The sequence below is a fragment of the Elephantulus edwardii genome, unplaced genomic scaffold, assembly GCF_000299155.1.
Source record: "Elephantulus edwardii isolate Elephantulus edwardi_28Jun2011 unplaced genomic scaffold, EleEdw1.0 scaffold00079, whole genome shotgun sequence".
Taxonomy (NCBI): Eukaryota; Metazoa; Chordata; class Mammalia; order Macroscelidea; family Macroscelididae; genus Elephantulus; species Elephantulus edwardii.
Window position 1 is genome coordinate 3,228,529 of NW_006399829.1, and position 25,902 is coordinate 3,254,430.

At 42.4% G+C, this 25,902-nt stretch overlaps 1 protein-coding gene across 1 annotated transcript in view; it reads left to right on the forward strand.

Annotated features, from left to right (window-relative positions):
• LOC102846668 (oncostatin-M-specific receptor subunit beta-like) overlaps positions 1–25,902 on the forward strand; it is a 97,553-nt gene that overhangs the window by 15,940 nt on the left and 55,711 nt on the right. The window contains exons 2-6 of the mRNA XM_006889578.1: positions 8,089–8,261; positions 14,772–14,943; positions 18,024–18,299; positions 22,883–23,009; positions 24,235–24,386. Of these exons, the coding sequence (XP_006889640.1) occupies positions 8,089–8,261; positions 14,772–14,943; positions 18,024–18,299; positions 22,883–23,009; positions 24,235–24,386 (900 nt within the window). The remainder of the gene's footprint in view (positions 1–8,088; positions 8,262–14,771; positions 14,944–18,023; positions 18,300–22,882; positions 23,010–24,234; positions 24,387–25,902) is intronic.

The following is a 25,902-nucleotide window of genomic DNA, read 5'->3' on the forward strand; positions in this document are numbered from 1 at the left end:
TGAAATCACTAAGTGTAAATTATCAGCATATTTTAAGTAGATAATACACATGCAGTGCCTTTGAGCTGTGGTGTTGGAGAAGAGGACTGAACATCCCAGGAGAACAAACAGATATGTGTTGGAGAGGGTGCAGCCGGAGTGCTCTTTTGAGGCAAGAATGATAAGACTTCACCTCACTTACTTTGGGCACGTTGCTAGGAAGCGCTATTCTTTGGAGAAGGATATGATGCTGGGAAGGGTGGAGGATGCTGGGAAGCGAAAGAGAGGAAGATCCTCAATTAGGTGGATTGACACAGTGACTGCTGTAATGGGCTCTGTGTGTCAGGAAGTGTGAGGATGGCTCAGGATAGAGCAGGATTCAGATCTTTTATTCATTAGGGTCGCTGTGAGTCATGCTGGACCCGATGGCATAGTTGACTCATTAGAACCTAATAACAATGGCACTAGCATATGTAATGACATACAAATCATAAAAGCTTACTCTGATGATGAAGAGAACTTGCATTGGAGTTTTGTGATTGGTTGGTAATAAGTCCACCTGTGGAAAGTTCTGGATCATCTAGATTATCCTTGGGCATGGGACTTCGAGTCAGAAAATCGGTGGAAATTATTTGTATGGCTCTTTTTCTTCATGTGTTTTGCTATAACATCTCATTGCTTCCTGAATTTGCCTGTTTCCTTTAACACAGGGATCAGCATTTTGGCCCATGTTTTTAAGCAACTGCAGTTCTAGAGTCATTTCAGAAAATAAAATCTGTATGGCAGTGTTCCTACCAGTAAATCACATCATTGAACAGCTGTGAGAGAATACTTGGGGATGAGAATATCAGCAGATTATGTGCTGTATCACTGGGTGTAGTACATACTATTAAGAATAAAATATACACTCAAAAAACCTCATTGCCATCATGTTAGTTTGAGGGCTAAGATGTGGCCAATTAAGATCACGGTCTTTTCAGTCACTTGGTATGCTGCCGAGAGCTGGACAGTAAATAAGGATGTTGTTGTTAAGTGCTATTGAGTCATAGACAACTTATAGCTATCTATGAACGAAAGACCCAAACACTTGTATAAGTTTCATCATTTCTTTCTCCATGTTCATAGAGTTCCTAGAGGCAAGCCATTTCAGAAGTGGATGCCATTCCTGCTTCCAAGCTTCTTTTAACCAGGAAGCTCCACCAAACACTGTCTATCATGGGTAAACCATTATTGCATTTGTCACATCAGTGTCACAGTGTTTAACATCACAGCAGCCCCGAGTTAACTCTGTACAGCAATGGACAGACCAGGAGGCTGAATCACATCATCTCACTCCCCTTAGCAAATCACCATTCCACCATAATGCTCACCAGTCCCAGCAAACAAGCTTCTGTAGAACCTGGCTCCTGCAGGTGACTTTCAAACTGGATTCCAGCCCCGTACTGCCAACCAAAGGGGTTTTCAAACAGGAGGTCGAATCAGAAAAATTATGCCTTTGAGCTGTGGTATTGGAGAAGAGTGCTGAATATCCCATGGACGGCCAAAAGAAAAAAGAAATATGTCTTGGAGAAGGTGTGCCTGGAGTGTTCCTTGAGGCAAAGATGGCATATTTTGAACAGGTTGCTAGGAGAGGTTCTTCCTCGGAGAAGGACATCATGCTTGGAAAGGTGGGGAATGGCGAAGCAGAGGAAGACCCTCAGCCAGGTAGATTGGCACAGTGACTGCAGCAATGGGCTTGAGTGTGCCTGAGATTGTGAGGTTGGCGTGGAAGAGGAGAGGATTCCAATCTGTTGTTCATAGAAAGGGTCACTGTGAGTCATAGTCAACTTATCAGTACCTAATAACATCGAGTTCGAACTGACTGTAGTAGCTGCCCTTCCAGTGGGTTTCAGAGTCTGTAAATTGCTGTGGAGAAGATTGCCCATCTTTTGCACATGGAGCTGCTCGTGAATTTTGACTACCTGACTTTGAGTTGGCTGCATAACTCCCTACCCGCTTGGTTACCAGTCAGCTCCTTGAAATACACCCCCCTACACACACACACACACACACACACACACACACACACGTGTTTGTCAGTGTGCTTTGCTGTAACTGGAATGTCCCTCCTGAACCAGGCCACCTCCTTCTCCTTGCTTTCCTCTCCACCCGTCTTCCTCTCCGCTTCCAGAACCCTTGGCCAGGCATGCCTCCATTGACTGGTAACTCTGTTCTTCCCTGCACATACATAGCTTGCATTTCTTATCTCACCTCCCGGTGCACATGACCAAGTACCTGCTAAGACTTCACTCGGACTTGTTGCTATCCCATTCAGCCAACCAGTCAAGCTCAGGCCCGAAGACTCCTTTTAAATAGCCAAACTTGGCTTCTTTCAATCAAGAAGACACAGCCAAAGCTCTCTTCCAAGGCTCATGTCTCTATGAGCCAGACATCATTAAGTGTAGGTCTAATGAACAGGCCGTCTCCGGGATACAAACATCCAACCGACTTATAGACAACTCCTATTTTACTTTTAATGTGTGGTTTAGAACTGACTCTTCAAAGCTATGAAGCAAAACAGGACCAGACCAGAATTTTCACTGTTGGGGTGATTCTTCATGATAGCAGAGTGGGAAAAATTATGGTTGAAGCCTGGATTGGGATGGTTGGCAGAAGCTAGTGAGCCCTTTCATGTATCATGTCTTAAGAGACTGGCTAATTGTCAAGACTGGAGAGCCACACATTCAAGCTGCACAGTTGGCCTCTGAGTTTGAAGCCCTGATCTTTAGTTTATTGTAAATTTCCCCTCATTTTGGAACAATTGAACCAACCTCTCTTTGCAGCAAATTCTGTATCACTTCTGTAGTTGCTTCCACTTGCTGCTCATGCAGTTTTGTTTGTTTCTTGTTTCACGTGCAGTTCATAAAGCATTGAAAAAGTTCCAAGCTTTTTCTCACAGTAAGGGAAGGTTACAGATGATATCCTCCTGAGTGATTTACAGCCCCTGAAAACTTGCTGAAGGGTCAGCTGTGAGCTGGTTCTGGCTGGACGACAGTGAGTTAGTTTAGAGTTAACGTAAAGCTGACTAAGAGCTACATGCCCTTATGCCTGCTCATGGACACATTTTCTCATAGGTACAAGTTTTCTTAATAACCCACAGTCTGTCTGTATTGTCTTCCAGTATTCGGTGTGCATAGGCAGATAGAGATGTGGTTATATATTTCATAAAAGTGAGATGATACCAAGTATGTTGTTGTTGTTGTTAGGTGCCGTTGAGTCTTAGACAACTCATAGCGACCCTATGAATGAAAGGCCTGAGCACTGTTCATAGAGTTTCCAGAGACAAGCCATTTCGGAAGTGGATGCCACCCCTGCTTCCAAGCTTGTTTTAATCGGGAAGCTCCACCAAACACTGTCCACCATGTGTACCCATTACCATGTTTGGCACATCAGTGTCACAGTGTTCAGCATCCCAGCAACCACGAGTTACCTCTGTACAGCAATGCACAGATCAGTGCTATACCTCCTAGAAGAATGTTTGACAGGAAAACAATTTGAACCCGGCCTGAGGGTAGCAGATTAAAATCACCCACCTTGGGCTTGGTAGGATAACTTTCTGTCCACTAGGCCAATGTAGCTCTCTCTATACACTAGTGTTTGGTTTTTGTTGTTTTTGGTTTGGTTTGTTGTTGTTACTCGAAACAATTACTATAGCGTACTATATGTTTTCCTTTCAGAATAAATGTTCTTCCAGAAATTACATACTTTGTAATCACATGATGCTCATCTTATGATGCTGTCAAGTTGGCTCTCATTCATAGTGACCCTGAGACTAACAGGCCCTATGCCAATTTCAAGATCATTGAGAATGTTTCAGTCCATTGTTTGGAGCACTGCAATGGTCCATCTGATTGAAGGCTCCACTTCCCGGGCTCATCACTTTGTCAAAGATGATTCTTTTTTCCAGTGGTCAGTCCCTTCTGAGGGCAGGTTAAGTTGATGTCTTGGACAATATCCTGTGATCCGCAGAGTGTTCATTCTCTTTTCCAGTGGTCAATCCCTTCTGAGGGCAGGTTAAGTTGATGTCTTGGACAATATCCTGTGATCCGTAGAGTTTTCAGTGACTGCCTTGCTGAAGGTAAAGTAGACTTTCAGTGGACACAGACTTTTTTGCTGAAACTGAGGAGGAACCTCAGGTGTTTGCTGTAGAAGGTCAAGGACTGCAGTCTTCTATATGGTTAAACCTCAACACCAAGAAAACAAAGATTCTCACCACTGGGCCAATTGGTAGCTTCATGATAGACGGAGAAAAGATTGAGTTTGTTAATGACTTCAGCTTTCTTGGTTCCATAGTCAACACTCTTGGCACCAGCAGTCAAGAAATCAAAAGATGAATTGCATTGGGAAAGTCGGCTGTCAGGGACCTCTCCAGAGTACTGAAGAGAAACTATGTCAGTCTGAAGATTAATGTGTTCCTGATCCAGGCCATAGTCTTCACAACTACTTGCTATGCATCAGAGAGCTGGATAATGACTAAGGATGATAGAAGGGTAATCAATGCCTTTGAGCTGTGTTGCTGGAGAAGAGTGTTGAACATACCATGGACTACCAGGAGAACAAACAGGTCTGTCCTAGAAATAGTGAAGTCAGACTGCTTCCTGCAGGCAAGGATTTTGAAGCTCCATCTCACATAGTTTGGGCATGTGGCCAGGAGAGACCAGTCCTTGGAGAAGGACATTAAGCTTAGAAGGGTGGAGCGACAGTACAGGAGAGGAAGACCCAGGATGAGATGGATTGACTTAGTGACTGGTGAAATGGAATTAGGTCTGTTGGAGATGATGAGATTGGCTCAGGATAGAGCAGGTTTCAGAGCTCATGTACATAAGGTTGCTATGAGTCACACACAACTTCATGGCACATATAACAATAACAACTTTTAAGATGTGGATCATTAAGCTTTCCTTCCTGGTCTGTCTTCCTGGAGTCCGGAAGCTCCATTGAAACCAGACCATCGTGAGTGACTCTGCTGATAAAGCTTCCAACATCATAGCGACATATTAACCACCACTGTCACTGCAGCACAAACACAGATGGAAGGTGATTCTGAGGAGTTATTGTTGTTATTACCATCAAATTAGAAACAACTCAGAGCTGACCCTCTGTCGGGAGGGTTTTCAGATGCTGTAAATTGTGTGGAAGGAGCTTGTCTACATCTCCCATGAAGCAGCTGGTGAGTTCTAACTACATGCCTTTGGGTTGGCTGTGAAACTCCTCACCACTAGGCCCCCAGAGCTCCGATTCTGAGTAGAACATGCTTTATTTCCTCGCGTGTGCTGGGCCAGCCAGGTGAGGGAAGAGGGAGAAGGTTCAGTGATTGAGAAGAAGGCCTGTCTGATTTGAAGCCTGCTCTTCCTGACTACACTCCACTCCAGCTACAGGAAGGAAGGTTGGACCAGGTGCCAAGGACCTGGGTTTGTGGTTGAGGGGCCTTGGAGAAATCACTTGCTTTTTCTTAAACCTCAGTTTCATCATCTGGAAAATAATGAGACTGAGTTCCTTAACCTGTTGTTAGATGCTGTTCAGTTGGATTCAAGGTAAGCTGTGTACGATAGGATGAAGCACCCCAGGCCTTCATGTGCACACAGTCACTGATGGGCTTGAGCTCGCTGCTGCAGCCACTGGGTTAGTCTCTCTTACTGAGGGTCAAGAAGCTGCAATCCCAAAGGTGCGTGGTTCAAATCCACCAGCTGCTCCACTGGAGAAGGATGGGCACTTTCCTTCCATGAAATTAACTGCCTCTGAAAACCCACTGGAGGGTCAACTATGGGTTGATTCCAACTCGATGACACACAACTGCTACTTTCCCAAGTATGAGGTCTTTCTCTAGAAACTTGCTCCTGATAGCATGCCAAAAATAGAGGAGAGAAAACCTTGTCATCCTGGTTTTTAAGGAGTATTCTGGCTGCATTTCTTTTCAGGACAGATCTGTTTGATCTTTTGGTAGTCCGGGGTACATTCAGTAATCTTGACCAACACTATAATTCAATTCTTCGGTCTTCTTGATTCACTTTCACATAAATATTGTTGGTAAGGGCTGTCGTGTCCACTGTTACCCACAGCTACCCTGTGAACACCAGATGGAAACTTGGCCCGATCCCATATGATCATCTCAATCTCCACCTTGTCTGGATCTTAACCTTCAGAGTAGAGCATCAATTTTATATAATGTATAGATGTGACCTGTAGGGTTTTTACTAAATATTCTTTATCAGCTTGAAGACATTTCTGTGAGAAGGATTTTATGGGCAGAGCATTGAAATAGAAGTGATTATGTCTGGAAATGGGATATGTGCTCACTTTACAAACCTAAAAGCAACCCCCGCCATCCGTTGAGTTCGCCTTGCACCGACCGTCACTCAGTTTTCCAACTCTACCTATCTTTATGAGAAGTACTGATGATGTGGTCTGATGATGTACTGCAAACTAAAATGCAGGAGAAGGATGGGCAGTCTCCTCCTGAGTGATTAACTGACTCTGCAAACACACCAGAGGGTCAGCTGTGGGCTGGTTCCAACTCGACAGTACACTGCAAAAACTAAATTACTAGATATATGCATTGTATTCTTTATAGCAAGGCGCTGTAAGTTTCTCGTTCCTTTGACAGACATGTAGATTGGTTTTGTGCTTCCTCGTGGACTTAATTATTGGGTGGTATCCCATTCTTCTGAAGGCCTCACATCAAAGGGTGTTGTTATTGATGAGGCCACATGTGTGTTAACCACACATTCTAGTTCTTCATCCTGTTCCTAACTCTTCTTTGTCCTCTGTTGCTCCAAGTGAATAGAGGGGCCCTGTTTGTGTGCCTTGGGTGGCTGCTGCCAAGCTTTTCGGATCCCATCCTTCCACCATCAGCCATTCATCATCACCTGCCCCTGCTCCCCGCTCCCCAGCCAATTCGATTGCTGAGGCTATAAATTGTTATGTGAAGACACTGCTTATCTTTCTCCCTTGGAGTGACTGCTGGATTAATCTTGCGGGGGCCTTTTCACTTGCAGACAAACATGTAGTGCACTAGCCACCAGGGCTCCGTTTTCGGACCTCAGACAGTATGCAGACAGAGTAGAGGTAGAACGGAGTCCTAAATCTGTTATTAGGACAATGGGATGTCCCACAAGGATGTGGTTCTAAACTTCCAAACGAAAGAACCAAATCTTTTGTGATACTGGTTTGTGTGTAAGCAGCCTAAGCTCTTGTTGTTACTGATCTAAGTCTGTGACCTAGTTCTCACCAGCTCACTTTCCCAGGTAAGATACTCACTGACAGCATGTAAAGTAACAGGCTGTGCACTCTACCATTAATCAGTGCTGCATTTGCATCATTTTCCAGCCACTCCTGGTGAAGCTCATACCTGGTCTCAGTGCATTTGGGTTTGTTAGGGTTGGGGTTTTTTTTAATGTGACATCATACAATGACAAAGTTCTTCTGACTTCTAGAAATATGAAATTATGCTAAAACATCCTGTTCCTTTAGCCTTGTTATAAATTTCAAAATTCATTGCCACTGAGTCACAGCTGACCCTCCAGTGGGCTTTCTCCAGTGGAGCAGCTGGTGGATTCAAACCACTTGCTTTTGGGTTGGCAGTGCAACTCGTCAATCACTGTGCCACCAGAGCTATTTGAATAGCAGCTCTTTCAGTTTTGAGTATGCATCAGTTTCTTAACTAGTTGCGTATTATTGAACAAGTCGTTTCTCTCACCTAGGCCTACATTTTTTCATGGCATAGTGGTAAGAAGCAGTGCTGCAATCTCAGAGGTGTGCAGTTCGAATCCACCAGCTGCTCTGTGGGAAAAGGATGGGCAGTCTCCCCCTGTGTGAGTTACTGCCTCTGAAAACCCTCTGAAGGGTCAGCTCCACCTCAGTTGCACACAGTAACAACAGGGCCTTAGTTTCTTAATCTATAATTTGTTTTCTAAATTTTCTCCCAGCTTTTCAAGTTCTCTGAGTCTAGAATGCACATATGAGTAATGCTTTCCAAAATGGAAAAAAAATTATTCTGCTGAGCTGTTTAATTGTCTGTGGCTAGTTCTGCTGTCATTAAACATTATTTCATACCGTGTCTTGTTCTTTCAGTCTTGTCTGAATCTCTGCCATTGACTCCTGAGTTACTTAAAATTTCTGCCAATTCTACGCACCAACGCTTGGATTTACAGTGGCACGTCCACAGCCATTTTCAGCATCAGGAACTACAAATGATTTTTCAGATACAGATGAGTAGAATTGTAACTTCCAATGTCATCTGGGTGGTAAGTAGTTTTGTTGATATGGTTATTTTTGTTCATTATTCTGAAAGTTCCTTTCTGATGCCCTGATAAAGCCTAGTCCGAACGTGTGAGGCCTGAGGCTGAGACACTTCAAAGCTCCCTTCAGTTTAGGAGGATGAAGCCAGGAAAGCAAACTGCCTTCGAGTCAGGGTTGACTAATGACGACCCCTGTGTTTCAGGGTAGAACCATAAGTCCTAGGGTTTCTGTGGCTGATTATTTTAAAATTTGATTCCAGACCTTTCTTCTGGGGTGTCTCTCAGGGGACTTCAACTAACAACCTTTCCGTTAACTGCCATTTACACCACTCAGACCTCATGAGCAGGGCCCTTGAGAATTATGCTTTCTTTTTGGTTTTAAAGTTTTAGATTTCTAAAGAAAGGTAGGGCTTTCATTCATTTGTTGCTGCACTGTTGCCTCCCTCCCCCTCTCTTGCCCCTCACCCGGCCCATGGTGCAATGAGAAAATCTGTTCTGATGTCATCCATTTTGTACGTGATTTCATTACATTTTAATATATTTTAAGTAAATCATAATAGTCTATTGTGTGAATATACCACAGTTTCTTTGTTGTTGTTAAGTGCCATCGAGTCACAGGTGACTCATAGTGACCCTATGAAGGAGAGTCCTTGACGCTTGGGTGCCTTTCATCCTCTCTCCAGGTTCATAGGGTTTCCGGAGGCAAGCTATTATGGAAGTGGATGCTACTCCTGCCTCCAAGCTTGTTTCTTTAGCCAATCTTTAATTGATGGACTTAGCTTGTTTCTCTTAGCTATTAATAGAGATCCAGTAAATAATGATGTGTTTATATGTGTTCATGCTAAAGCTCTTATTTCTTTAGGATGGATGGCAAGGTAATAGATAGATAGATAGATAGATAGATAGATAGATAGATAGATAGATAGATAGATGATAGATAGATAGATAGATAGATAGATAGATAGATAGAGGAATGAGATTGCTAGCTCAAATTACATTTCTATTCCCAACTTTCTAAGGTAACACCCAAATTCTTTCTGTAGCGATTGCACCATTTTCCATTTCCACCAAGAATGCATGAAATTTCCAATCTCTCCACATCCTCACTAACATTTATTGAGCATTGAACATTTATCAAACTGTACTGTCTTTCCTGGGATGTGGAACAATTCTTTATTTGTTGATCATCCGAATATCTTCTGTTGTGAAATGAGTATCCATGCCCTCTGCCCATTTTAGATTGAGTTATTTGCCTTTTTCTTGCTGATATGTTGGACTTTTATTAAATTTTAGACATGAGTCCCTTGTCAAATGTGTCTTTGGCAAATATTTATTCCCCTATCTGTAAGTTCTTCCTTCACTCTTGGAGAATTCTTTTGATGTACATAAAGATTTCATCTTTAGGAAATTCAGATCACCTGATATATCCTCTGTTGATTGTGTGTCAGTTATATTTAATATCCTAGTTAAGCCATGGCTGAGGGCTCCCAAGTTAGCCTCAGTTTTTTCTCTGATGACCTAAATAGTTTTAGGTTTTACTCTGAGGCCTCTGATCCATCTTTCATTAGTTTTTATATATAGTGTCAAGAATGGGTGTTGTGTCACTTTTCTGCAGATGGGTAGCCAGTTTTGCTAACACCATTTCTAAGCTGTCGCTAAGATTATCTCTAAAGAGACTATCTTTTCCCCACTTAATAAATTTCATCACTTTGTCAAAGGTCGGTTGTCTGTAGGTGGATGGATTTATTTCTGAATTCACAGTTTTATTCAATTTATCAACATACCTGTGATTGTACCAGGACTGTGGTTGGATAAACACAACTCCTTGTCATGCAGTTGGAACCGACTCAGAGCTGACCCTTCACAGGCTGTAAATCATGTGAGAGGAGACTGTTCATCTCTCTTCCATGGAGCAGCTGGTAGATTCAAACTGCCTACCTAAGGCTTGACAGTGCAACTCCTTACCCACTAAGCCACCAGAGCTCTCTGTGGCTGACTGTTTTTATTGTTGGTACCTTTGAGCTGGAACCAACCCATAGCTCACCCTCCAGTGGATTTTCAGAGGCAGTGAATCACACAGGAGGAGATTGCCTATCTTTCTTCTGCAGAGCAGCTGGAGGATTTGAATTGTGTTCCTTTGGAGTTGCAGTGCAGTTTCCTACCACTAGGCCACCCAAATTCTAGTGACTGAGTTATTGTTGTTGTTGTTATGTGCCGTTCAGTCAACTCATCTTCATAGTGACCCTCTGTACAACAGCTCTGAACCCTGCTTTATCCTGAGCCAATTTCATCATTTCTGAAACATCTACCCCTTTTCTTCAGTCACTGAGTCAATCCATTTCATCCTGGATTATCTTCTCTTGTGCTATCTCTCCACCCTTCCAAGGATAATATCCTTCTCCAAGGACTGGTGCCTCCTTGCAACATGCCCAAATTATTGCAGATGGAGCTTCAAAGTCCTTGCCAAGGATCAGACTGGTTTCACCCTCTCCAGGATGAGCCTGTTTGTTCTCCTAGCAGTCCATGGTGTATTTAATACTCTTCTCCAGCATCACAACTCAAAGGCATCGATTTTTCTTCAATGATCTTTAGTCAATGTCCAGCTCTCTGTCTGATACATAGCAAGTAATTGCGAAGACCATAGCCTGGATCATGCACAGCTTACAACTTCATCTCCAGACTGACATTGTTGCTCTTCAGTACTCTGGAGAGGTCCCTGACAGCAGATTTTCCCAATGCAATTTGATTTCATAACTACTGGTACTGAGAGTGATGATTGTGGAGCCAAGCAAGTTAAAGCTATTAACAATCTCAGTCTCTTCCCTGTCTATCATGATGCTGCCAATTGGCCCAATGGTAAGAATCTTTGTTTTCTTGATGTTGAGTTTCAATCCGTATTGAAGGCTGCAGTCCTTGACCTTCAGCAGCAAATGCCTCAGGTCCTCCTTGGTTTCAGCAAGTACTATTGTGTCATCTTCGTAACACAAGTTGTTGATGAGTTTTCCTCCAATCCTGATGCCACATTCCCCCTCATAGAACCCAGCCTCCTGGATGATCTGTTCTGCATATAGATTGAAAAGGTATGGAGATAGGATGAATCCCTGGTGTACACCTTTTCTGATTTTGAACCATACTGTGTTTCCTGGCTCTGTTCTGACACCTGCCTACAGGTCCAAGTATAGGTTTCATGTGAGCACAATCAAGTGTTCTGGGATTCCCATTCTTCTCAGAGTCAGCCACAGTTTTTTGTGGTCCACACAATCAAATGCCTTTGCATAGTCGATGAAACACAAACAGTTATTCCTCTGGTACTCTCTGTTCTCAGGTATGATGCATCTAATATTGGCTACATTATTCTTAGTGCCACAACCTCTTCTAAACCCAGCCTGCACATCTATTGATGTGCTGTTCCAGGGTTGGTGTTTTTTATAATTTTCAGCAGAATCTTGATTGCATATGATGTTGATGATATTGTTCAGTAATTTCCACACTCTGTCAGGTAACCTTTTTTTGGAATGGGAACAAATACAGCTCTCTTCCAGTCAGTTGGCCGAGTAGTGAGATGTAAAATCAGAGAGGGTGAGGCCTCTTTGTTTTTCTTCATCACCATCTTTTAGCTTGTCTGGGTTCTTGTCTGGTCAGTTCTTTCCCCCCATGTCTTTGGAAAATGATGCTGGTGCCTGTACAGAGATTGCATTGTATTTATAGATTATTTTTGGTAGTTTTGCCATTTTCACAATGTTAAGGCTTATGATTCAAGAACATGGTGTATTTTCCCATTTATTAGGTAGTTCTTTTTTAGTTTCTTGTGGTAGTGTTTTATAGTTTTCTTTCTGAAGGTCTTTTGTACCACTGGTTAGATACATTCCTAAGTATTTCTTTTTATGGGGAGCTTTTATAAACGGACTTATTTTCCTTATTTTCTGCTCAGTGTTTTCTTAGTTATTCTAGAGAAATCTAATGGATCTTTGTATATTGAACTTGTGCCCTGCCATTTTACTAAGCTGAGTTGTTAAATCCAATAGTTTTCTTAGTTTTTGGAATTTTTTTTTACTATAAGATTTTATCAGCCTCAAGTAAGATTAGCTTTACTTCCTCTTTGCCAGATTTACTACCTTTTTTTATTTCCTTGATAAAAAGCTGCTTTATCCAGGTGCTTCCTGCTGCAGGGTGACACGGAGCTGTCTGTCCATGTCATTTGCCACTCGGAGCCTCCAACACCCACAGTCATCCTGGAAGCCCACGTTCTGGCCTTTCCTTCTGACCCCTTTCTTTGTGATTTTGTGTGTGGAGTAAGAGTCAGTCATGGAACAGAACTCCCTTCAGTTTTATTTCAGTTGGTTTCTTTGTAAATGCCTGTGACCACAACTTGTGACGGACGTCCCCAGATCTGGAGAGGCCAAGTTAACTTCCATTGATGAAAATGGCCCTATGACAATAATCACATCGAAAAAAAAATAAATCTCAATTGGCACATGCCAGGAAAGTTTTCTTGCTTCCATTTAGAGGACTTTAAGGACCTACGAAGGACAAACTGAGGTCAGACAGAATCTACACAAAGAGTGCCTGGGGAGAAGCAAACTTTGTGCATATTAATGAACAGACTGAGTAATTCATCACCGACCTCAGACTGTAGGCCCAGGGCCAGGCTTTATGCAGTCATGGGGATGTCTGAGCTGAGCATATCAGCGGAAATAAGAAATGAGCTTGAAAACCAGTGTATTCGAAATGATTACATGCTGGCTGTTTCTCATAGCAAAGGGCTGGATAGGGCCCAAGTGCCCGTCAGCGGAAGAATGACTAAAGAAACTGGTGCATAGACACAGTGGACTCTAATTCAGAGCCCTGGTGGCCAAGTGCCTAGTGAGTTACTCTGCCAACACAAACACTGTGTAACTGGTTTACTTCAGACTGCTTTGAATCCACCAGTTTTCTCCGAGGGAGAAATAGAGGCAGTTTCCTCCTGTGCCGTTTACAGTGTCTGAAAATCCACTGGAGGCTCAGTGATGAATAGGTACTGACTCCACTTCAGTGACTTTTTTGTGTTGGTTTTTGGGTTTTTTTAATGGTCAAGAATTTGTCAAATATCACATAACAGGGATCTAAATAAAACAAATTACTTTCACAAGACATCATACTGGGGAAAGGTGGAGGGTCAGAGAGAGAGGAAGACCCTGAACAAGATGATACAGTGACTGTAACATGAGGTCAAGCAGGACAGAGAAGACCAGGATAGGGCAAGGACCCTTTAAGTCGTAGCTGGCTATGTGGAAGGTAATACCATCACCACCACCAAAACCACCAGTATGTTAAGGACCAGCAGGCTCGTCCATATGGACACTTCCCAGCACTTTCTAGACAGAGATAGATTAGGATTAACAACTTGGATATCTATTTCTATCAATCAACCACTGAAAATCTAACCGTAACAGACTATATTCTGACCTAGTCCAAGAAGATGAAGCCCGGGGTGGGAAGCACTCATAGTGTGTTACTGCCACAGACAAACAGTGAACTCGAGATTATTGGACTTCTGTGAGGATGGCATGGGGCCAGTATGGTTTGGTTCTGCTGGGCCTTGGGTCAACATGAGTTAGGGTCTCCTTGGTGGCAGGTAACAACAAGGGATGTTGTTAGGTGCTATTGAGTCCACTAGGACTCTTAGCGACTCTACCCTGTCCCATCCTCATCCTCTCTGAAACTTGACAATCACTGTGTAAATCCATCTTGTTGAGGATCAGGAATTCCTCTCTTTCGTCAAACTACAGTGCTGACATGAAGGGGACCCAAGTTCTGCGTTGGAGCAGGAAATCTGAGCTCCCTTTGCGGTGTGCGATTCACTTCATGAGACTAAGGAGCGTGGTGGTTGATGTCATTCTCCAAAGACTGACCTATCCTGACAACCTGTCCAAAGTATGTGAGGTGAACTTTCACCATCCTTGCCTCCAAGGAGCACCCTGGTTGTGCTTTCTCCAAGAGTATTTGTTCTTTTGACATTCCATGGCATTTTTAAATGCTTCAACAGCACCACAGCTCAGCTCAAAGGCATAGATTCCTCTGTCACCTTTAGTCATTGCCCAACTTTCAGATGCAAAGCAAATAGTTGAAAAGACCATGACTTGAATCAGGTGCACCTTATTCTTTAAATTGACACTGTTGCTCCTTAGTACCATGCATGGGTCATTGCAGATTTTCCCAAAGCAGTATATCTTTTTATTTCTTGACTCCTGGTACCCAAGGTCTTTATTTTGGATCCTAGCAAGATGAAATCTGTGACAACTTTAGTCTTTTCTTCATCTCTCATGATGGTGCCTGTTGGTCCAGGGGTAGGGGATGGGGAGTAGACTCTTCTAAAAGCAGAGGCTGTTGCTGGCTTCCTGAGCGCTGACCTGCTAAGAGAAGGTTACACAGCTACACTAGGGAGCTACAGGGCCTCCTGGGTTTAGCCTTTGGTTCTAAGTTAGTCAAACTATTTTCCAGGACCATGTTTCCAGATTTTTCCCCCTTTCATTCTAGGGGAACTACAGTGCCACTGTGAAGGGGACTCAAGTCCTGCATTGGAGCTGGGAATCGGAACTGCCTCTGGAATGTGCCACTCACTTTGTGAGAATAAGGAGTTTGGTGGGTGATGCCAAGTTCCCAGGGTCCAGGGCCTGGAGCAACTGGACTTCATGGGAAAAAGACAATGGTAAGAAGCAAGGTGGCTAGAAGGAGAGAAGGTTTTCATATTTCCTATTACTTGCAGTTTGAAAGATTCCCTTAGAGTAAGTCTGGAGACAGTTTTCTTTATAACTGAGAAGTGTATGTTTGGAACTTGTCACTGGATGATAAATGTCTGAAGTTTTACCTCCAAAGTTATTTGCAGAGATAATTATGCAAACTTAGACAATTAGATATGTATTTTCCAAATATGTAAAGTCAGTTGATCGTAGAATGAGAAGTAAAACAGAACATAAATTGTGGACAATTGACTAGACAAATGTGTAGTAGATGTCACAGAACTTCTTCTGTAAATGATTAGATAATAAAAGTCTTGGGCTTTGAGACTGTCATGATTGCTTAACCCTGCCAGTGTTGGGCAAAAGCAGTAATAGACCACAGACAATATGTAAGCAAGTGAGAATGGCAGTGTTCTAATAAATTTTTTTTTATATTTTGTAATCAGAGTGTGAACAGGAATTGGCCCTGATCTAGAAAGGAGCCTTGCTGGTAGAGCAGTTAAGCACTTGCCTGCTAACTGAAAGTATTCAGTTCAAACCCACTCAACATCTCAGCAAAATACCCAGCAGTCTACTATTGTAAAGATTAACTCTTCTGTTATTGTGGACTTGGAATCAACTCATAGCTGACTCTTCTCACAGTTTTCAGGGATCATAAATTGCATGGCATGAGGTTGCCCATCTTTCTCCTGAGGAGCAGCTGTGGATTTGAACCACCAGAGAGGTGCCACTTTTGGGTTTGCAGCACAATCACAATCCTCTACTCCTAGGTCTTTGATCCACCTTGAGTTGATTATTATGTATGATGTGAGGTACCACCTTACTCCAGTAACAGTGAAAAAGTTTCACAGGGCAGCAAGTAATAGATGTTGGAGAGGATGTGACGAGAAAGGAACTCTTATACATTGTTGGTGGGATTGTAAAATGGTCCAACCATTCTGGAAGGCAGTTTCACGCTTCCTTAAAAAGCTGAACATAGAAATTCCATATGACCCAGCTATTCTACTAGTTGGAATTTACCCTGAGAATATGAGGCACAAACTGAGATTTGTACACCAGTGTTCATAGCAGCATTATTCACCATCACAAGAACATGGAAACAGCCCAAATGTCCAACCACAAAGAATTTCTGTTGCTTTGTTGACATCTGAAAGTTGGGCAGTGAATAAAGATAGAAGAAAGACCAAGATCTTTGAATTTTTTGGAAAAGAATACTAAATATCCAAGCAACAAATATTGGCAAGGTTGTGGAGAGACTGGAACCCTTACTCACTGTTGGTAGGAGTATAAAATGATGCAACCACTATGGAAGGCAATATGGTGCTTTTTCAAAAAGATGTAAATAGAAATACCATTTGACCAAGCCATTGCACTACTGGAATATACCCTAAAGAAACCAGAACTGCCACCCAAGCAGATATATGCTCACCCATATTTATTGTGGCTTTGTTCCCAATAGCAAAGAGTTGGAAACAGCCCAAGTTTCCGTCAACAAAGAAATGGGTAGAGAAGCTGTGGTATAGTCACAGGATGGAATATTATGCAGCACTGAAAAAACAAAGAACTCATGAAATATACAAAATGAGTGAAATATCTCCATCACAAAAGGACAAATACTGCATAGTGCCACTGTTATAGAACATGACTAATATGGGAGTTGGGGGAAAACTGAGAGAAGAGGGGATAAATATGGCATGAGACAGAAAAGGGAGAGAACTGTATAAAAGGAACATATAATTATGTAGTATTGGCATGACAAGAGTCCAGAATAAGTGTTGCACAATAAAATGGTCTGGGGGCAGGGAGGGGGACTATATAACAATGAAAGAACTTTTTTCCCAAAGAAAACAGTGAACTGGGGTAGTGGGGACAGGGAGGAAAATGTGTAACAATGAATTAATGTGAATTTTTAAAAAACAATATATTCAACCTGTTAATACCAAAGAAAGGATACATTTTTTAAAAAAGAATACTAAATATCCATTGGACTTCCAAAAGAACAAACAAATCTGTCTTGGAGGGCATGTAACCAGAGTGCTCCTTAGGGACTAAGATGGTGAAACTTCATCTTACTTACTTTGGGCATGTCAGAAAGGACCAGTGTATGGAAAAGACATCATGCTGAGAAAAGCAGAGGATCAGCAAAAGGCAGGAAGATGTTCCATGAGGTGGATTGACAGCAGTGACTCTAACCGTGGGCCTGAGTATATCCGAGATCAGGAGGGAAAGTTCCAGAGCTGTTTTTCGTAGGTTGCTCGACAGCACACAGCTGCAGTGACAAAAGCGTGAATGTGTCCCCTGTGTTACACACAACACAGTCCTAAGTGATGTCACAGACTCTTCAGTACTAAACATGGACTTCTCACCAGGCTGGAAATCGACAGAAAGAAACTGCTGTTATTGTAATAACAATACCTAGAACCTCAGGCTGCCCAATTGGTCCATACTTGTAGCGACCTTGTAGGAGAGAATGCAGCTGCCTCGTGAAGTTTCCTAAACTGTGATCCTTATGGGAACTAATTACCCTCTTCTTCTTCAGCGGAATGGCTGATGAATTCAAACCTCAGACCTTTTAGCTAATAGCCAACCACTTAACCTCTGTACCATTATGACTGCTTACCTGATCTGCGGCAGTAATCAATAAATGGTAATGATGTGCCTCTAAAGAAAATGCCTGGCTGCCTTCTCCCATAAAGAGTATAGCCTAGAAGCCCCATAGGCAAGCTCCACACTTTTTTGTGGGTCGGAACCAATGTGACAGCACATAACAACAGTAGCGGTCACAGCAGAAGGAGCTGTGGTATTGTGGTATTGGTGTGATAATAGTGGTGACGGAAAGGATTTTTTTTTTTTTACATTCTTTAAGCAAGTACTGAAGTACAAGTTTGAAAGGTGTAGAAATTGAGACTTCAGTTTTCCAAGGAAGATAAAAAATGTTAATGTCATTTGCTGCTGCTGGGAGTCAAGAGGGGAAGGGGTATTTTAATTTTGAGATTTTGAGTATTTTTCTAACTGAGCTGTCTTTTTTTTTTTTTTTAATGTCTTGCAGTAAAGGCTTCTCTTGGAAATGGTCATTTCTTCATGTTCCCCCAGGACAAAGTCGTGGAAGAAGGTTCCAGTGTCACCTTGTGTTACATTTCTAGGAGTAATCAGGATAACATATACTGTTATTTGGAAGGTGAACCAATCCAAGGAGAACAGCTCACTCCTGATGTGTCCATGTTCACTTTGAGCCATGTTCTTTTTGTTAGGTCAACAGGCACCAGCGTCTTCTGCAAAGTGAAGCAGGATGTGGATGCAAAAGGCACCGTAATCTATGTATCAAGTAAGTTTGCACATTCATTCATTCATATTCATTCTCTCTCTCTTTCTCTCTCTCTCTCTCTGTCTCTCTGTCTCTCTGTCTCTCTCTGTCTCTCTCTCTGTCTCTCTCTGTCACTATCTTTCTCCATGTCCTATGGGATAGACTGCTCTGGAAGTGCCTTTACTAAATGTGCACAGATGTTTGTACTCAATGACTGGCCATGGCTTTGTGCTTGCTTTCCTAGTTTTCTAGAGAAGACTGGTAAAGTTATCCTGGATCATTGCTTTCAGGATTTCCTTTTGTCCTGTCTCACAGTTTTAGTCCTAGACACGAGGAGGCTAAAAACGGAGGAATTCAGGACTCTGCAGGGAAGATTCTTGCTTTGCCTTGTGGTCCAGGAGTGCTGCTCACTGAGTCTGAGTTACAGCACCCCCATGTGGTAGAGGAGAACTGGCCTGTGATCTTTACAAAGAGCATAGTGTCACTGTTGTAAAACGGAACTGACATCTGGGTTGAGGGAAGACTGAAAAAGATGGGATAAATAATGTATACGGCATTGAAATAGATGAAGGAGAGAACTGTTTAAAAGGGATATATGATTAGGTATTATTGTCATGACAGGAGTCCAGAATGAAGGGTGCACAGTGGAGTGGACTTGGGGGAGGGATTGTATAACAATGAAAGAATTTTTCTTTTTTTTTTCCTTTTTTTAAAAAAAATTTTATTATTTTTGTGTGAGTGTACCATCAAATCAGATCTGACTGGTACAGGAGGAGATTGTCCCTCCTTCCCTGGCAGAGCATCTGGTGGGTTCGAACCGTGCGCCTCTGCGATTGTAGTTGCAGCTCCTTGCCACTAGGCCACCAGAGCTCCCCTTAATAATTTTTCTTTTATTTTTCAAAGAGAAGAGCGAATTGGGGCCGGGAGGTGGTGGACAGGGAGAAAAGTGCAACAATGAATGAATGGAAATCCTAAGTCTCTGTAAACTTCCATTAAAATTAATGAAAAAAAGTATGACAGAGAAGAGAAAAAAATAAAAATTTACAAATCTATTAATATCTAGGCATGGTGTAATAGGGATTTGATGAAAAGGGTTGATAAAAGACATTGATTACTAGTTGTTGTTGTTGTTGTTGTTATGTGTCGAGTCGTTTGTGACTCATAGCGACCCTATGCACAACAGCCCTAAACCCTGCTCTATCCTGCACCAACCGCACTGCCTCTGACACACCCATCCCAATTACCCCAGTCACCGAATCAATCCATCTCATAGAGGGTCTTCCCCTCCTACGCTGTCCCTCCACCCTCCCAAGCATGATGTCCTTCTCCAAGGACCTCCTGGCAACATGTCCAAAGTATGTCAGACGAAGCCCCAGAATCCTTGCCTCCAAGGAGTAGCTTGGTTTAATCCTCTCCAAGATGAATCTGTTTGTTTTCCTGGCAGTCCATGGTACATTCAGTACTCTTCTCCAGCACCACAGCTCAAAAGCATCAACTCTCCTTCTGTCCTCCCTAGTCATTGTCCAACTCTCTGATGCATAACAAGCGATTGCAAAGACCATGGCCTGTATCAGGCGCACCTTAGTCTCCAGAGAGACACCATTGCTCCTGAGTACTTTAGAGAGGTCCCTAACAGCAGACTTTCCCATCACGATACGCTTTTTGATTTCCTGACTGCTGGTGCCAAAAGTGTTGACTGTGGAGCCGAGCAAACTGAAGCTGTGAACAATCTCAATCTCTTCGTCATGCATCCTGTCGCTGCCAATTGGTCCAGTGGTGAGAATCTTTGTCTTCTTGACATTGAGCCTCAGTCCATACTGAAGCCTGCAGTCCTTGACCCTTCACAGCAAGTGTATGAGGTCCTCCTCAGTTTCAGCAAGCAGGGTTGTGTCATCTGCATAACGCAGATTGTTAACAGATCTTCCACCAATCCTGATGTCACAATTCTCCTCATAGAGCCCAGCCTCTCGGATAATCTGCTCTGCATACATGTTGAAAAGGTATGGAGACAGGATGCATCCCTGGTGTACACCCTGCCCAATTTTGAACCATGCAGTGTTACCCTGCTGTGTTCTGACTACTGCCTCTTGGTCCAAGTGTAGGTTTCGTATTAGCACAATTAAATGTTCTGGGATTCCCATTCTTCTCAGAGTCAGCCACAGTTTGTTATGATCCACACAGTCAAATGCCTTTGCATAATCAATGAAACACAGATACTTAATTATATTTTTAACATATATAAATGATTGTATAAAACACAATGTAAACAATATAAATGAAACAAAATATATAAGAATAATTGTATGCAAAACAATTTAAAAAATCTATTCATTAAGAAGGAAAAAAAAAAGAGCAAATCACCAGGCCTTTTCCCCACTCAAGTGGTTGGTGGGTTCAAACAGCCGCCCTCTCATTTAGAAGCTGAATGCTGAACCAGTCACTATGTTAGGAGGGTTCCTTTGCTTGACCTTTGCCACACAGGGTGGATACCTGTAGGGACAGACCTGCAGGTCAGGAGGTGGAGGAAAGGATTTTGTCTGTTTTTTTGTTTTCCTTTACACTCATTTTATTTTCAGTTACATAAACATGTTTCTTGAGTAATGCTACTACTACAGTTTGTTTATCGGTTTTATGATTTAGGAAAAAAATCTGTCATGTTTTTTGACATAGGTTGTCATTTCCGGATTTGCTGTAGTAATTATAAAGGCAGACCTGAACGTGAATTCCCATGCCCTCAGCAGAGATGACAGCTGGGCTGAGTTCTCTGTTCTCCCGAAGCCAGGTTCTCCCTCTGTGTCAGGGGCCTCTTAGTACATGTTGTGAAGGTAAATGAAGAATATGTGAAGTGCAGCCGGATGCTCCTTAGGGGCGAGGATGGGGAAGCCTTTTCTCACGTATTTAGGACATGTTGTCTCCAGGAGTCAGTCGTTGGAAAATGACAGCGTGCTGGGAAAGGTGGAGGGTCAGAGAAAGAGGGGAAGACCCTCATCAAGGGGAATTAACACAGTGACTGTAACTGTGGGCTCAGGTATGTCAGAGGTGGTGCAAATGGCAAGGGATTGGGCGAGTTTCAGATCCACTGTTCATAGGGTTGCTGCAGGTCTCGGTGGACTTGATGGCACCTAACAAAAACAAACAGAAAGTGTTCAGCAATGAAGGCAGTTACTTTTCTTGCTAAACCCACTGCCAGCAAGTCACTTCTGACTCTCAGCAACCTTCCATCAGACATCAGAGGCTTCATATCTTTAAGGAAAAAGACTGCTCATCTTTCTCTCAAGGAGCAGCCAGTAGATTGGAATTTTCATTAGCAGTACCACACACATGTCAGTCCACCACAACTACTTCCTGTGTGTATTTAATGTCTAGGGCTTTCATGGGCTGTCTGCAGTGGAGGTAAGATTTTTTTTTATTGTTCATAAGTCTGGGGACCTCCTGCATCTTGTCTGGAGGTTGTGTTTCCTCTGCAGGTAGGACAGGTTTGGTTACTTTTCTCCCCCACTCCTTGTTTCCTCTACCAACGGCGATATCAGCCTCTTGGACGTGTGGAGGAATGGTTTGAATTATGTTCCTGACAATAGGTTGGAATCCTAACCCTGTGTCTGTAGCGTCATTTAAGAATAGTTTGTTTTTGTTAGTAGTAGATCACATAGGATTCTCTGTTGGAAAATTGACAGTCACTGAAGTTTGACTTGCGTTGACTAAGTTATTGCATGGTGGCCATGACAAAGCACACTGACTAGAGCACATGATCGTCCGTTAGCTTTAGGGACTCAGCGTTGACAGTTAACACGAAATGCTACTTCAAAGCTTAAGATCCAGGTCTTCATACTTGAGGCTTTTACCAGAATTCAACCTACAATATTCGTCCTTAAACATTTTATGAATCCTGGGATAGGGTTTTTGAAGCTCTCTGGTGGCACAGTGTGTTAGGTATTGTGTTGGCTAACAAAAAGCTTAGTGGTTTGAGTCAACAGTGGCTCACACAGTGGCTGCTTTGTGGGAGAAAGAGAACTGTTCTCTTGTAAAGATCTGTAGCACGTTAAGCCCCAGGGAGGGCAGCTGTGAGCAGAGGTTTGGTTTGGTTTTTGGGGGGTTTAATGGGGAATTGCATGTTGTCATCTCAGGAGTAGTGCTATATACAGTTTGCGTGAATCTGCAAAAACGGCCCTCTTGACACCAACTCCAGCACCAGAGATGCCTATTATGCTAATTGTATCAAAAGCATTATTACTTCAATTAGATTTTTTTAAATTTATTTTCTCTCGTGGCCTAGCAGCAAAAAGCTGCACTGCAATCCCAAAGGCTTGCAGTTAGAATAAACCAGTTCCACAAAGGGAGAAAGATGTTCAGTTTCCTCCTGTGCAGTTTACTGTTTCTGAAAACCCTCTGGAGGGTCAGCTGTGAATTGATTCTGACTCAGCAGCACACAACAACAATCATTTGAATATATGACTTGAACATCAACAACAACAAAATTTCAAAGCAGAAAATAATTGGGTTGTAAGTTAAATAAGGCTACTTAAACAGGTTTTTCTTCTCTTTTTGTGTTTGTGTTTGATTTTTATTTTAAGATTGTGTTTTTTCCTTTCTGTCTGCATCGACAGAAATCTTGGAGGAGCCCAAGGACTTTTTATGTTACATCTGGGACCTGAAGACTCTGAAGTGCATTTGGGATCCTGGGAATGACACTGGTTTGTCACACACTTCCCCAACCTACACCTTATTTGAAGCGTAAGTTAGCTCCATCTACTTGACATTAAATATTTGTTGTCCACAAAGAATCTGATGAAAAAACAAAGCTACATTTTGATGCTGTAGAAAATTTTAAGTTTGTCAAAACTACCTTGCCAGTGTCAGGAGGAATCTTTTGTTTTAATAAAATTTCAATTGTGATTTTAACAAAAGTTTACAGAGAAGTTGAATTTTCATTCATTCATTGTTGCACATATTACCCTTGCTCCCTCCCTCCAATTAACTTTTTTTTAAAAATATGCATTCATTGTTGAACAATTACCTACTTCCTGACACCCCAGTCCTCTTTGCAATGATGAACTTCTTATTGTGGTCAACAGTGTAAAACCTTTGCTCCTTGAGTTTTAACAAAGAAAGTATGGGGGGAAATGATAAGAAACAGAGTTAATGATGAACAAGGGTATGTGAAAATATTTCCACCTGATAATTTTTATCTCCTTTATTTCTACCTTTTAAAAATGCTCACAGTAAATGAGAGAGTGTTTGTCTTAGTTACCTAGTGCTGCTGTAACAGAGATGCCACCAGTAAGATGCTTTAAGCAACAGAAGTTTATTTTGTCAGAGTTTAGGAGGCCAGAAACCCACATTCCATGTGCTTCCTCTTAGAACCACTTGATTAGTGGGAGGCATTTCAGAATTTCCACATGGCCTCATTACCTACACATATTGTGAAAGAACACACTTCAGTCCGTGACAGTGTACTCCTAGTTGATAGAGGGGCTGTTGTTGTTGTTGGGTGCCGTTGAGTTGACTATAGCTCATAGCAGCCCTATGAACAGCAGATGGGCACCTTGCCCTGTCCTGCCCCATGCACACCATCTGTCAGGGTCAAGCCCACTGTGGTCGTCACTGTGTCAGTCTTGCTCATTGAGGATCTTCCTCTTTCTCTGACCCTCCACCGTTACCAGCATGATGTCTCTCTCCGAAGATTAGTTCTTTCTAAGAATATATGGGATGAAGTTTCACCATCCTGGCCTCCAAGGGCCACTCAGATGACATCATTAACAAATACATGATCATAATTTACATATTTAATGAGCAAAATCTGCACTCTTGGAATAATATTTTCATTGTTGGTATTTGTTGCTGTTGGCACTGTGCCATTGTGTGAGAGGACATGGTTGGGAGGGCACAGGGGGTGTCCCACAGCTAAGAGGATACATCCGCGTTGACAAAAGTCAACCCTGTAATTGTCTCTTTAAAGATCTTCACGGAAAAAGAAGCTTTGTAAACACAAAAACTGGTGCAAGTGGAAAGTGACTCAAAAATCCCAAGAACTGTACAACTTCACACTTGTAGCTGAAAACAGCTTACGGAAGAGAAGTGTCAACTCCGTGTTTCATCTGACTTATCCAGGTGAGACCTGTCAGCCTGTGTTGGCCAGAGACAGACAAACACGATACGCCTTTGACACATTTCATGGCCAAGTAAACATGCTATGAATTTTTGTCTTAATTCATGATAAGAGGGAACATTCTAATTTGAGATGCCAATAAAATTGATTGTATCCCTTGTTTATGTCACACTGCCATCATCGATTTAGTTGACTTTATCCTGTCTAGGGTTGGTGGGTTTTTTTCCTTGAGATCCTCAAATCTGTAAGTTGATGTTTTTCACTGAATTTGGAGTTTGTGGTGATGATTTTCTTTTTTCAGTACTGCTCTCTTTTAGGATTTAAGTCACTCAGGTACTGAAGCAGTTGTTACTGCCTTGCATCTCTGATGTGTTGTATATCAGGATGCTAAACAAAGATCAGTGGTTCCGATTCGTCAACTGCTGTAACGGAGAAAGATGGGCAGCCTCGTCCTGTACAGATTTGCAGCCTGAGAAGTGCAGTGGAGAGTTGCTGTGAGTCACATCTGACTCCATGGCAGTGGGTCTTTTTTGTTTTGTTCTCTCCTCTCCCTGAGACTTTATTCAATTAAAATCTTTTCCCTTTTCTTCTTCTAGATTGGATAACTTCTGGGTCTCTCTTCAGGGTCATTGAATTCTCTGCCATCTTGCTAGTGATCCTTCTAAGGGTTCCGTCATAATCTCCTTCATCCCACCCACTGCTCCGCTTGAACCCATTCTTCAGTCTGTCTTTGAGGGCCTTCTCTTCTCTGATACAGAGCATGGTCTTTCTCCAGGAAACAGCCACTCCCAAAATATTCGAGACAAGTTTTCAACATCCTTGCTTCTAAGGAATATTCTGGCTGTACCTTTTCCAAGAGAGATTTGTTTGTTTGATAATAAGAGTTGATTCACTATTGTTTGCCAGCACCACAATTCAGAGACATCAGCTCTTCTTAGATCTTGATCCATTGCCCCACTTTCTTATACATATGTTGTTATTGTTGTTATGTGCCATAGAGTCGTTTGCAACTCATAGATAGTGACCCTATGTACAAGAGCTCTAAATGCCGTTCTATCCTGTGCCAACCTAGTCATCCCAGACTCACTTATTCCCACCGCTCCAGTCACAGAATCGATCCATCTCATCGAAGGTCTTCCTCTCCTTCACCGCCCCTCCACTCTGCCAAACATGATGTCCCTCTCCAAGGAGAAGTTTGAAAATCATATGGCATGAGTAGGATGCACTTTTGTCCACAGAGTGGCATATTAACTCCTTAAAACACTCCCAATACATCAGATTTCTTGAATGTTGAAACCAGGGTGTTGATAGCAGGCTCAAGCAAAAGAAATAGCTGACACCTGCAATCTTCGTTTATCATAATATTACTTACAAATCCCATTATGTGGGGGTTTTATTTCATTTTTTAACTTCCTTTTTAAAGTTTATTTTAATAACTTTAATGAACATTTACAGAGATTTTGGATTTCCATTCATTCATTTATTGCTGTACTTCTCTCCCCGCCCAGCCCTCCCTGT